The sequence below is a fragment of the Bombina bombina genome, chromosome 9 (assembly GCF_027579735.1).
Source record: "Bombina bombina isolate aBomBom1 chromosome 9, aBomBom1.pri, whole genome shotgun sequence".
Taxonomy (NCBI): Eukaryota; Metazoa; Chordata; class Amphibia; order Anura; family Bombinatoridae; genus Bombina; species Bombina bombina.
In genome coordinates this window covers 24218554-24233229 of record NC_069507.1, presented here as the reverse complement: position 1 = coordinate 24233229, position 14676 = coordinate 24218554, and the positions used below count along the sequence as shown (strand labels likewise).

At 37.3% G+C, this 14676-nt stretch overlaps 1 protein-coding gene across 1 annotated transcript in view; it reads right to left on the bottom strand.

Moving 5' to 3' along the window:
* Positions 1-14676, bottom strand: part of PSD (pleckstrin and Sec7 domain containing) — a 325502-nt gene that overhangs the window by 255655 nt on the left and 55171 nt on the right. The window contains 3 exon segments of the mRNA XM_053692857.1: positions 1706-1818; positions 6283-6363; positions 10028-10222. Of these exon segments, the coding sequence (XP_053548832.1) occupies positions 1706-1818; positions 6283-6363; positions 10028-10222 (389 nt within the window).

Below are 14676 nucleotides of genomic sequence, written 5' to 3'. Positions count from 1 at the left end.
CGATGTTAGGGAGGGCAGATTAGGGGTTAATACTATTTATTATAGGGTTAGTGAGGCGGATTAGGGGTTAATAACTTTATTATAGTAGCGCTCAGGTCCGCTCGGCAGATTAGGGGTTAATAAGTGTAGGCAGGTGGAGGCGACGTTGTGGGGGGCAGATTAGGGGTTAATAAATATAATATAGGGGTCGGCGGTGTTAGGGGCAGCAGATTAGGGGTACATAAGGATAACATAGGTGGCGGCGCTTTGCGGTCGGCAGATTAGGGGTTAATAAATGTATGTAGCTGTCGGCGACGTTGTGGGGGGCAGGTTAGGGGTTACTAAATATAATATAGGGGTCGGCGGTGTTAGGGGCAGCAGATTAGGGGTACATAAGGATAACGTAGGTGGCGGTCGGCAGATTAGGGGTTAAAAAAATTTAATCGAGTGGCGGCGATGTGGGGGGACCTCGGTTTAGGGGTTCATAGGTAGTTTATGGGTGTTAGTGTACTTTAGAGCACAGTAGTTAAGAGCTTTATAAACCGGCGTTAGCCCAGAAAGCTCTTAACTACTGACTTTTTTCCTGCGGCTGGAGTTTCACTTCAGACACGACTCTAAATACCGGAGTTAGAAAGATCCCATTGAAAAGATTGGATACGCAATTTACGTAAGGGGGTCTGCGGTATGGAAAATTTGCGGCTGAAAAGTGAGCGTTAGACCCTATTTTGAGTGACTCCAAATACCGGAGGTAGCCTAAAACCAGCGTTAGGAGCCTCTAACGCTGGTTTTCACGGCTAACGCCAAACTCCAAATCTAGGCCTATGGGAATTAAAGTTTTGGTAAGTTTCAGAATTTCAGAATGTTGCAATGAAAATATATTAGTGCATAAGCAAAATTGCATAATTATTATTTAAAAAAAGTGGATATATATTTTATAATTTAGGATTTATAATCCTACTAGGTATCTTCTGTTGCTCCGCCCCCTTCCGTTGCTCTTTTGGCTGAGCTGTGACATAGAAACCAGTCCCACCCACTCTTTACATAGGCTTCCTAAGGACTTTCAAGGACTGGACTTCAAGAGACATATGACACACATACTGATTGGTTAATTGGAATTGTCATTTAAAAAAAAAAGTTAATCCCAGTGGGCTGGCATAACATTGTAATAAAAACATTACTATTTGCACGGATTTAACCCTTTTCACGGATAGATTAAAAATAAAAGGTACACATATACTTTTTTAATGGCAAAGATTACATATATGGCATTTGATAAGCTAAAGTTTACCATCACTTTAAGACTGGTAAGTGACCAGCGATGTTCCTTATATAGAGTGTTTCATTCTATTGTATGCAGAGGACTAGTGAGAGAGAACAGAGCATCTGATTATGTTAAATCCCAAGCATTAAATTGCTTTGTTCTTCCATCTGTGTGGGTGCTTTAGAATTAATCATCAGATGTTTATATATATAAGATATATTTACCAGAAAACAGCAGCAGCCCATATGCCCTTAAGCAATTTGTTTTAAACATTTATATGGCTAAAGAATAATATAATACAATACCTCCTGCTCCGCCTTTGTACCCGAATTGCTAATGTAGTATGGTAAAAAAGCTAATACACTGCTAAGTATATCAGTAATATATCTTGATCTCTTATAGTTTATTTTTGCTCATGGTGATATGATGGTTTAAATTTCCCTTTAAACCCCAAAGACTCCTCACCTTCAGATGAAATACTATTGTTGTTGCACTGATGATATCGCTGGGAAAAGTGCGCCAGAATTCTCTCTCGTTCTTGAGTCTCTCCCATAAGTGCTAATTCTCTCAGAAACATCCTAAAAAGGCAAAAATACATAGTCCTGTAAAATAACATATTTCCTGAACCCTAAAAAAGGTTACTGAATGATGATCATTTACCTGTTATTGTGATTATAAGTTATCAAGAACAAAGCAATTAGACATGACAATGGAATTGGTATGGGTGGACAAGGTCTCTGTTCCTTAGAGCTTACAATTTAGAGTTTAGGGGTGAGTGAAACAAATATTGCTTTGGTTGCTTAACTGAGCTTGTAGATTGGTTGATAGGTTGGGAATGGTGCTGAACAATTGGTGGGGGGGGGGAGGCAGGTATCTCTGAATAGATGGGTATTCACTTGGAGCTTAAAACTTTGAAAGATAATCTGTCAAGAGTAAGGTAAATAGTTTCATTGAGAAGGTGCAACATAGGAGAAGTCTTAAACATAGGAGATAGCAAGTGACGGTGGAGGTGGTTAGACATAGCTCATACATCAATTGAAGAAGACTGTCAGGGAAATATCATTAGCCCAAGAATTTAAAATTTAATTTGATGGGGTATAGAGAGCAAATGTAAGGACTAAGAAAGAGGAAGACCTGAGGAGAATTATTCCTTCTTCTGCATTTGTGATAGATTGGAGAGGAGACGGACAGGAGTTGGGAAGGCCACAATAAGGAGAATGTTGCAGTATCCAATACAAGACAAGAGAGTGTATTAATATTTTGGTGGTGTCTTGGGTAAGGAAAGGATGTATTCTAGGTATGTTGTATAGATTGAAACAGCAAGAGAGTGAAGAAGAATGGTTATGTGACAGAGAAAACAAACCTGGATAAAAGTATTGAATATATTTGTCCACCACTAATGCTTATGTTACTGCACTTAAGAGACTTTTTGACTGCTGGAGCACAGAGTATTTGGGGTAATTTGTTAAATATGTGAGACAGGAATAGCCTTAGCTGGGGCATCTGTAATACAATAATATAAATAGATCCTTGACTACCAGAGAGGACTCCAACGTTTTGAGCAGTAATGTGTTGTTGTGCCCCTCTCAGGGTTTACACTGTTTCAGTAGAAGCACCCTTCAACTATTACTTAGACTTAAATGGACATTCTACACTAGATTTTTATTTGGATAAATGTTTTGTAGATTATCCATTTAGAAAGCCCATATAGTTTTTTTTTTTTTAAATGTATAGTTTTGCTTATTTTTAAATAACATTGCTCTGATTTTCAGACTCCTAACCAAGCCCCAAAGTTTTAGGAGAATACGGGTGTATACCTCCTCCAGATTGCTCCTATTTGTATAAAGAGTATTTTCATATGCAGAGGAAGGTGGAGGGGGAGTAATCTGCTGTTTCCCACTTGCAGTGGGTGTTCCAGAAAAACATTTTCAACAGAGCTAAACTGGGAGCTTCTAAGTAAGTTTTAAAACAGTTTTATACTGGATTTTTATATCAGTATCTGTGCATATTATTCTTTATAGTAGTGTCTACATGCAGTTTTATGAAAATTGATATATACTGTCCCTTTAACATCACTGAACTATGTTATAAATTATAAGTAACATGTTCAAATAATTATTGATAGTTTTCAAAAGTCATAGTGAAAGACATAAATATTATAAATCTGTTCAAACCATGATTTCAATATCATGGCTCCAAGTAGCACTTGCCAACAAAGATTGACCCACATTTAAAGGCAGCAGAACAGAAACAAAAAGCCTGAAACACAACGTCTTTAAGATATAAGACCATTCCTGACACAAATTAAATTAAAAAAGCTGTAATGAAAAAGAGCGAAGATAACCTAGTGAGCGCTAATCAGGGAACTGAGCCAAGATATCAAAGTTATGCTATAATTTAATTGTTTTTTATCTTGGCACATCCTAGAAGCACTCAACAATGAAGACATACCATGCAGTAAAATGCAAGTGAGGGCAAAACAACAAAAAACATGAAAGGCCGGTTAAAAAAGTGATGCTATATTTAGACTAACAAGGAATGGAGAACATGTATCTCAAACTTGGTCTCAACAGAAGCACCATTCAATTTAAAAACAAAAAAAGGATGGGTACAACTCCACACTTCTGCCTTACATGGGTCCTCAGAAGAGTTGCCTCCAAATATTGAATCTGTCCTTGTGAGATTTCTTCAGTTCCATTATGACCAGTGTCCAGTAGGTAAAGCTGGTATATTGAAGACATGCCCACCTTAATGGGTAATAGATAAGCTACCAAGGCTCACCCATTGTGCAAGGTAGATTGCTCCTTTTTTTGTCTGTCAGATAGTGTAGTGGTCATGCCAAGCAGTGAGCCCTGGACAACTTAAGATGAGACTGCAGGACTCACAGAGGGGATGCTTGACCATGGGTCTAGGGTGAATACATTTGCATGCTCTGAGAAGTGAGCTGCTTTGTCTTCTCTGTCCAAGGTCTTGGCAAGGCCCTGAGTGTTACTTGACAGACTAAGATAATGCAGTGAGTAATCCACCAGGATATCATAGATTTAGTGATGTGCAATTACAAGTGTCTTGTTAGTTTACCTCCAGTCTTTGGTCCTGTAAAGATATATGTGAAGACATAAAACCCCATCCAAGGTGGTAAGGCATTTACCATCCACCATCTTTTTACCAGAAAAAAATAATTAAGACAAGTGTTTTATAAGGCAATAAACTCTTAAAACACTTTTGAGAAAAATGCAATAACTGGCCAGAGAACTACCATTTCATGATGGAAGAACCAAACAAGGGAAACAGCAAGATGGCCAGAGAACTACCTTTTCATGATGGAAGAACCAAACAAGGGAAACAGCAAGATGGCCAGAGAACTACCTTTTCATGATGGAAGAACCAAACAAGGGAAACAGCAAGATGGCCAGAGAACTACCTTTTCATGATGGAAGAACCAAACAAGGGAAACAGCAAGATGGCCAGAGAACTACCTTTTCATGATGGAAGAACCAAACAAGTGAATCAGCAAGATGGCACCTCCAGCATGAGTTTCCAGAGGAATGCTTCCCATCATGGTTTAACAGAAGTCATTCAGGTTCCCAGTGCGAAAGGTAGATTACATAAAGACAACTATGACCTTTGTAAATGTTTTTTGTCAATGGGAATAGTTTGAATGGCAGACAAATAAACTACAAATGGTTATCTTAAATGGTGAACCTGAACAAATATCTAATGAGCAGCGGCAACTGATATACAATTTGTTTCAGACAGACTGTCACCATAAAAGTTTATGGAGGAATTACACCATCCAACAGAGATCCCAACTTGAATTTTCATGTAATAAACAACTTGTTCAATTCTCAATGGTCTAACATAAACTGCAGTCAAGTCTCATTTCATGGAGGCCAAATGCAAACAAATGCAGATTTACACCAATCAGATTAAGTTATGGTATAAGCAACTGGTTCATGAGTCTGGATGGTAGTCAAATGAAATAGGCTCTTCTGTAGTAGGTATGCCATCAGAAATGTATTCCTCTGTATCAGAAGATAAATGAAGAGAAGAATGCTGGACCTATGTTCAGATAATGCATTACCTTTAGGTTCAAATTGCTGTAAATCAGAAGCAGATTAGAGATGGTGACCATTAATTCCAAAAGTAATCCTATACAGAAACTTCAGAAACATCTGTCTCTTCAAGACTGAACACATGGGAGCAGCATTCTTACTATTAAAGGCGTTATGTTGGTCACTGAAGCTGTAATAAGGAAGACAGGCTATCCACTTACCCGTGTCCTGAAGAAAGAAATTATTTACAATTATTAATTTTAAAAGTAGAAAGATCAATACATTAAATGCAATTTAAAAAATGAAAAGAAACAAATATTCACAAATGATGGAATGAAAATGGTTCATTGAGGGTAAATGTATCCTGGTAGGGCTGTCTCTGCATTAAGATACAACAATATTTCATACAAGCTTGTGAACATATGCAACTGTAATGATGAAAACGCCCAAACAAAACATGACACCCTTATTACTCCCGTGTGACCACTTAATGCAACAGCACAGGTACAAAGACCAAATGTCACCCAAAGTGTCAATATATATAATCATGTAAAAGCAATCCACCTCATCTGCATAATATATTTCCAAGTATTTATAAAATTATTTTTATATATATATATATATATATTATTTTTTTCATTCAAATATTTATTCACTAGGTGCAATTATAAAATGATATCCCAATAATGAAGAGTATAAATGAGTTTGCCTGATATCCAAAGTACCAGTGTCTGGAGGCTTATGGGTAATCACTCAGTAGAAAAATAAAATAAAAAGGGGGATTGTATTGTGAAGAAAGAAAGGAGTGTTATCGCCCACCTGAAAAATGTTTCAGACTTTGTGTTTCTGTCTATCTGTCTTTAAAAGAGACTGATTTTTGTTGTCAAGTAATACAATGATTGTCCATGGCAAAATACAGATAAAACTGTTTTATAGGTACCTTAACATTTCTATTGTGGACAAAACCAAATTCAACCAAACAGAACTGACCTGAGAGCTTGGTCGAGAGACATTCCTGTGAAGACAAAGAATTTCAGATATTCCTCTGCAACCATCTTACTGAATTCATTGCTGCAAAGGACAGACAAAAAAAGATTATTTTACAGGCCAACAGCGCACAAGCTAGCAACATGACACATATTGTACCGGGAACATGTGGCAAACAAGACATCTGCTTTTTGTGCCAAAAACAGAAGAATGAGAGGTTGGAAATAGGAAATGGGAAGATGTGATTTTGTACTGAGCAACAAAACCAAATACTGCAATATATGACATGTTCTTATGTCAAGGGTTATCTGAACTGAATGGGATAAAGCATACATAAAAAGAAGAAAGGACTCAAACAGGGAAGAAACTAAACCAAAATAGCTTGTTCTGTGACTGCACCTCACTGATGAGCCCCACAGAAGGCTCAAACGTATGTCTCATTCAGAGGGGGCTGCGTTATATTTCATATGAGGTGGAACTATATTAAGATATTGCAGGAAAGTCCTCCTCTGTAAATGGAGCATTCTGGTAACGACCACAAAGGGCCAGATTAACTTGTAATTCTTCTCCCCATAGACTTTAATGGACTGCGCTTTCAAAATAAAATCTAACACTTATCAGTTGCGTGTTAACGTAACACTTCGTAAAACCTGCAGTGCTAAACCTGAAGGTAGTTATAAATATTTTATATTCCAATGTTCTTTACATAGAATACATTTTTTATTTTTAAATATATATTTCTGTATAAGATGATTATTTGTTTGTAAAATATATACCTATATATCTATATGAATATATACAGGTTTAGATGTATACAGATAAATATAGAATTGTATATTTAAAAATAAAGAGAACATGCTAAGAACATTGGAATATAAAATATTTACATTAAATACATAATAAAATACATTATTAAATATTAAAAATCATTAAAAATGCAAATGATTTTAAAAGTTTTACAGTATTTGAGTGGAAAGGGCTCCAAAATATGTATGTATATATATATATATATATATATATATATATATATATATATATATATATATATACACACACACATGTACCGGTGTGTATGATGTGGTTACTTTCAGATACACGCCCCGGCTGTTATGCAATGTTTAGTTGCGGTCCTGTTGATCGGATCATGATCTAGCCATAAGGAAGTGAGTTTATGTGTATAAATATATAGTTTAGATGCCTAGTCACCCTAGGAGTTCTTAGTATAGTACTGATGACGTATATATTTGTAACGTATTTTTGGCCTTTATATCTTGCACATATTTGTATTCCATGTTATGCTTTTCTCCTGTTTTAAAAAGAAGTCACTGTTTACTATGAATCACTGATTGATGATAGGCTCAGACAGCTATTATTGTATATCACATGAAGGTGTTTTGTTTATTCTGTGACGTAGTGGTCACCATGGTGACCGTTTGGCTGTCTTTTTGTCTTAATTAGGGGGTGGGGTTAGGTTTAGAATTGTTATAAGTTTGTATCTCTTTGTACATTTTGTGTCTTAGGAAAGGTATACTTTGTCCCCAAAACATTACACTTTTCACAGTAAAAAGTTTACTTGATTGAAAGACCAGTGATTGCAAGTTTTTTTTTCCATTTGTCACTATTAATTCCACCAGCACCCTGGCAGTAATTGGATGGAGTGAGAGTGCACATCCCAGCTATATCTATCTATATGTAAATAAATATATATATGTATATATATATATATATATATATATATATATATATAGAGAGAGAGAGAGAGAGAGAAAGAGAAAGATAGAGAGAGAGAGCGCTAGATAGTAAGCAATTACTGGACTTCAGTCAACTGTAGTATAAAACTTCTTATTTATTCAACGAAGTTTGGGATACAACCTATCCCTTCTTAAGACAGACAAACACTGTGAAAAAATGCTGTGCCTGCTTGTAACTTATAAGGGCAATGGTGCATGCCTGGGGGGGGTCATGTGCACGTGCAAGGTCACATGCACGCTCACATGCACACAATAGGGAAAAAATGTAAATAGGCTAATCTCGGATTGGAATACAAAACTTGTCACTCACAGTGAGCCCATCCTCCTCTAGGTGTGGGAGGTGGTCAAGCCTCAGAACAATTGGTAAAACAGACAGGAGAAAAGTAAGTTTTCTAATAATTTTACTATCAAAGTTTTTATTTTGAATGCTCATATACATTATAAATTTCATAATCAATGTGGCTGTATATTTATTTTGGTTTTGTGTTTTGTGCTGTGTTGACTGGTCCTTTAAATCTGCTTGACACAGACCCTCCTCCTTTCATGGGCCAATATAAATAAATTGTGTGTAGACTCATGTGAACGTGTGCAAAATGTATCCATTGTATTGTGTACAACATAAGCCCATGTTAAAATAGTGTGATCACAGTAAAATATAAATCATATTGGATATTTATAGTAGACTTTGGAATCTGAGTTTATAAACAAACTTAATGTCCTTCTCGCAAGTCTCATCCCATAGTGACTATGACTGTCAGACACCATGTCAAAACACAACCCCCATGGCAATCTCCACAACGATCAGAAGAACACAATCTGATACCCAATACACCATTAATCTAGTGCTTACTGAAAGCATCACTGTATCAATTGATCCATTAAGGAAAAGGCACTAAGGTTACAAACCGATCCAATGCAGTTTAGTGCGCAAACCAAGGGTCACATGTAGACCCCTGGTTTGCACACTAAACAGCATTGGATAAATATGACAGCATTTTTTTAAAATGCATTGAGCACTGCAAGTTTGTCATATTAAAAGACAGCAAGTGCCATTTAAATATATATTTTACACTCATAGTTCCTTATTTGCTTACCAGAGAAACAGCCAATCACAAGCCAAACCATCTGCTCCACCATGCTTCGGTACCTCTGTTTTAGCAGCATTAGTCACATAGAAACTGAGGCACTAAAAGTGTCCTTTCTGTCAATAGAGTTGGCACATAGCTTGTAATTGGCTGTACCTTCCACTGTGTAGCTTAAAGGGACATGAAAACCATTTTTTTTTCTTTCATGATTTAGAAAGAGCATACAATTATAAACAACTTTCTAATTTACTTCTATTATCTAATTTGCTTCATTCTCTTGATATTCTTGGCTGAAAAGCATATCTAGATATGCTTAGTAGCTGCTGATTGGTAGCTAGCCGCACATAGATGCCTCCTGTGATTGGTTCACCGTGTGCATTGCTATTTCTTCATTAAAGTATATCTAAAGAATGAAGCAAATTAGGTAATAGAAGTAAATTGGAATGTTGTTTAAAATTGTATTCTCTACCTTAATCATGAAAGAAAATGTTTGGGTATAGTGTCCCTTTAAGAAAACAAAGTTTTGGAGCCCATTGGGAGGGGGTAGGCAAAATATGAAGGTTTTAAGAACCTTCTCAAACTAATAAAATTGCTATGTTTAGCTTTGCTCATAATTTTAGTAACACTATAACTATATATGATGTTCAACTCAGCCCTAATTCCAGAAGACTTCTTTTGTACACATTGTTGTTTATACAACAATGTAGCAGTTGGATGAAAGATGTTGAAAGCATGTGAAACATGAGATAAAAAGGAATGTGTGCATGCAATATCACCAGGGTTAACATGTACTGATGCGGCGATCGGTGATGTCAGGTTGATCAGAGATGATGTCCATCAAGTGTTTGGCACACGACAGATACTGGATGACAGGTCTTTGGAATATATAGTCCTCACAATACCCACACGTACTTCTTCCCCAGGTGCCTGGCCACATCAGCTTTCTTGAACCCATCTAGATTGTAAAGCCTTTTTGCCAGGCGCTTAGCAGCCTCCTGATCTGCCTTGTGTCCATTGGACAAGGTGTCTGTACTTCCTAGTGCCAACCTCTCCGTGCTGTCCATCTCAGAATCAAATTCAGAGGCCAGATTGCCAAGTGGAGGTTCACTAAAGGAAATACCATGTACAGAAGTTTTAGATCTAACAAATACACGTAAAATTAAAATAGATAATATATAGTCAACAATTTTAATATATGGAACAAAGTTCTAAAAAAATGTTTCCTTGTTGGATTTTGAACAACTTTTGTTTTCATGCTTGGAGAAGTCAGTGTCCACCAATAAAACTAGAAAACTAGGGGAGTTAAACTAATCAGCCAGTGAGAATTTGTAACTAAGGATGAGCTATGCAGAAACGTTTATTTTCTCTTATTTCAATATACATTTAAACAGCTTTAACTTAACTTTTTTATTATCATAAAAACAGAAGATGATATGTACTATGGTAAAAACAACGACAACAATATTGCCTCTCTATTAGACATGTTGCAAAACAGGCGAAGGATCAATTATCAAGAACCATAGCCTAGACTGTCAAAAAAGCTATCTTATTTGGTGCATTTTTCCTCTGAAAAGTCCCGGGATCTGTCTGTATGGCTCAACTTTCAAAATACAAGTGATATTGTCTTTACAATGAGAACAAGAGGGCAAGAAACCATCGGCTCGATTATGAGTTTTTGCGGTATGAGTGAAAAAGCAGCGTTAAGGCTCTTTTTCACTACCGCTGGTATTACGAGTCTTGCAGGTTTAGGGACACCGCACACTTTTTTGGCCGTAACTCAACGTAATTACCACAGCTTTTTAAAAAGTCCTTTTTTAATGGGACTTCCATAGCGCTGGTATTACGAGACTACCTGGGAGGCCAAAAAGTGAGCAGTACATCCTATACTGCCAAGATCCATACCATAAACTGAAAGTCAGTGGTTATGAGTTTTGCGCTACAAAGCTGTAGCATAAAACTCATAACTAAAGTACTAAAAAGTACACTAACACCCATAAACTACCTATTAACCCCTAAACCGAGGCCCTCCCACATCGCAAACACTAAAATAAATTTATTAACCCTTAATCTGTCGCTCCGGACATTGCCGCCACTAGAAAAAACATATTAACCCCTAAACCGCCGCACTCCTGCATCAAAAACACTAGTTAAATATTATTAACCCCTAATCTGCCGCCCCTAACATCAACGCCACCTACCTACATTTATTAACCCCTAATCTGCCACCCCAACGACGATGCCACTATACTAAATTTATTAACCCCTAAACCTAAGTCTAACCCTAATCCTAACACCCCCTAACTTAAATATAATTAAAATAAATCTAAATAAATATTCCTATCATTACCTAAATAATTCCTATTTAAAACTAAATACTTACCTATAAAATAAACACTAAGCTAGCTACAATATAACTAATAGTTACATTGTAGCTAGCTTAGGTTTTATTTTTATTTTACAGGCAAGTTTGTATTTATTTTAACTAGGTACCTAGTTAAAATAAATACAAATTTACCTGTAAAATAAAACCAAACCTGAGTTACACTAACACCTAACCTTACACTACAATTAAATAAATTACATAAATTAAATACAATTACCTAAATTACAAAAAACCCCCACTAAATTACACAAAATAAAAAAGAAATTATCAGACATATAAACTAATTACACCTAATCTAATAGCCCCCCAAAATAAAAAAGACCCCTAGCCTAAACTAAACTAAATTACCAATAGCCCTTAAAAGAGCCTTTTGCAGGGCATTGCCCCAAAGAAATCAGCTCTTTTACCTGTAAAAAAAAATACAAACAACACCCAACAGTAAAACCCACCACTCACACAACCAACCCCCCAAATAAAATCTTAACTAAAAAAACCTAAACTCCCCATTGCATTTGGATGGGCATTGTTGCCAAACCCTAATCTAATAATAAAACCCACCCAATAAACCCTTAAAAAAAAACTAACACTAACCCCCAAAGATCCACTTACAGTTTTTGAAGACCCGACATCCATCCTTAACGAAGCCGGCAGAAGTCCTCAACGAAGTGGCATAAGTCTTCATCCAGTAGGATTGAGCTTGCATTCTATTGGCTGTTCCAATCAGCCATTAGAATGCGAGCTCAATCCTATTGGCTGATTGCATCAGACAATAGGATTTTTTCACCTTTAATTCCGATTGGCTGATAGAATTCTATCAGCCAATCGGAATTCAAGGGACACCATATTGGATGACGTCACTTAAAGAAACCTTCAATCTTCGTTAGACATCAAGCGAAGAGGATGCTCCACACCGGATGGATGAAGATAGAAGATGCCGTCTGGATGAAGACTTCTGCCCGGTTGAATGAAGACTTCTGCCCGGCTGGATGAAGACTTCTGCTGCTTTATTGAGGATTTCTGCCGGCTTCATTGAGGATGGATGTTGGGTCTTCAAAAAATGTAAATGTATCTTCGGGGGTTAGTGTTAGGAGGTTATTTTTTGGGTGAGTTTTATTTTTAGATTAGGGTTTGGGCACTTGAAAAAGAGCTAAATGCCCTTTTAAGGGCAATGCCCATCCAAATGCCCTTTTCAGAGCAATGGGGAGCTTAGGTTTTTTTTAGTTAGGATTTTATTTGGGGGGTTGGTTGTGTGGGTGGTGGGTTTTACTGTTGGGGGTTGTTTGTAAAAAAAATTACATGTAAAAGAGCTGATTTCTTTGGGGCAATGCCCCGAAAAAGGCCCTTTTAAGGGCTATAGGTAGTTTAGTTTAGGCTAGGGTTTTTTTTAAAATTTTTTTATTTTGATAGGGGTATTAGATTAGGTGTAATTAGTTTAAATATCTGATCATTTCTTTTTTTATTTTGTGTAATTTAGTGGGGGGTTTTGTAATTTAGGTAATTGTATTTAATTTATGTAATTTATTTAATTGTAGTGTAAGGTTAGGTGTTAGTGCAACTCAGGTTAGGTTTTATTTTACAGATAAAGTTCAATCGGATTGGCTGATCCAATCAGCCAATTAGATTGAGCTCACATTCTATTGGCTGTTCCGATTATTAGTTATATTGTAGCTATATTAGGGTTTATTTTACAGGTAAGTATTTAGCTTTAAATAGGATTAATTTTTTTAATACGATTTAATTTATTTTGTTAGAATAAAATTATATTTAACTTAGGGGGGTGTTAGGGTTAGACTTAGCTTTAGGGGTTAATACATTTATTAGAGTAGAGGCGAGGTCCGGTCGGCAGATTAGGGGTTAATACTTGAAGTTAGGTGTCGCAGATGTTAGGGAGGGCAGATTAGGGGTTAATAAAATTTATTATAGGGTTTGCGAGGCGGGAGTGAGGCGGTTTAGGGGTTAATACATTTATTATAGTGGTGGCGAGGTCCGGTCGGCAGATTAGGGGTTAATAAGTGTAGGTAAGGTCGCGGCAACGTTGGGGGGGCAGATTAGGGGTTAATAAATATTATGCAGGTGTCGGCGATGTTAGGGGCAGCAGATTAGGGGTACATAGGGATAATGTAGGTGGCGGCGGTGTCTGGTCGGCAGATTAGGGGTTAAAAAAAATTATTAGAGTGGCGGAGATGTGGGGGGGCCTCGGTTGAGGGGTACATAGGTAGTTTATGTGTGTTAGTGTACTTTAGAGCACAGTAGTTAAGAGCTTTATAAACTGGCGTTAGCCCATAAAGCTCTTAACTCCTGACTTTTTTCTGCGGTAGGAGTCTTGTCGGTAGAGGGTCTACTGCTCACTTCAGCCAAGACTCTAAATACCGGCGTTAGGAAGATCCCATTGAAAAGATAGGATACGCAATTGGCGTAAGGGGATCTGCAGTATGGAAAAGTTGCGGCTGGAAAGTGAGCGGTAGACCCTTTCCTGACTGACTCTAAATACCAGCGGGCGGTAAAAAGCAGCGTTAGGACCCCTTAACGCTGGTTTTGACGGCTAACGCAGAACTCTAAATCTAGGCGTTAGTAAAGTGTCGGCAACGTTGGGGGCAGCAGATTAGGGGTTAATAAATGTAGGTAGGTGGCGGTGATGTTAGGGGTGGCAGATTAGGGGTTAATAATATTTAACTAGTGTGTGATGCGGGAGTGCGGCGGTTTAGGGGTTAATATGTTTATTATAGTGGTGGGGATGTCCGGAGCAGCAGATTAGGGGTTAATAAGTGTAAGCTTAGGGGTGTTTAGACTCGGGGTTCATGTTAGGGTGTTAGGTGTAAACATACATTTTGTTTCTCCATAGGAATCAATGGGGCTGCGTTACGGAGCTTTACGCTGCTTTTTTGCAGGTGTTAGATTGTGCATGAGCATGTAAAACCAGCTCACCGCGCTGGTATTGGAGTGCGGTATGGACCTCAATTTTGCTTTATGCTGCAATATTGCCTAACGCCGGGTTTTTGTAAACCTGTAATACCAGCGCTGTAGGGAAGTGAGCGGTGCAATAACTTGCAAGTTATTACCGCACCGCTCTTAACGCAAAACTCGTAATCTAGCTGAAATAGATTTCTAAGAATATAAAAACGGTAAAATGAGGTATTGAAACAAATAGTACAGAAAAATGGCTATAAAAAGGGGTCAA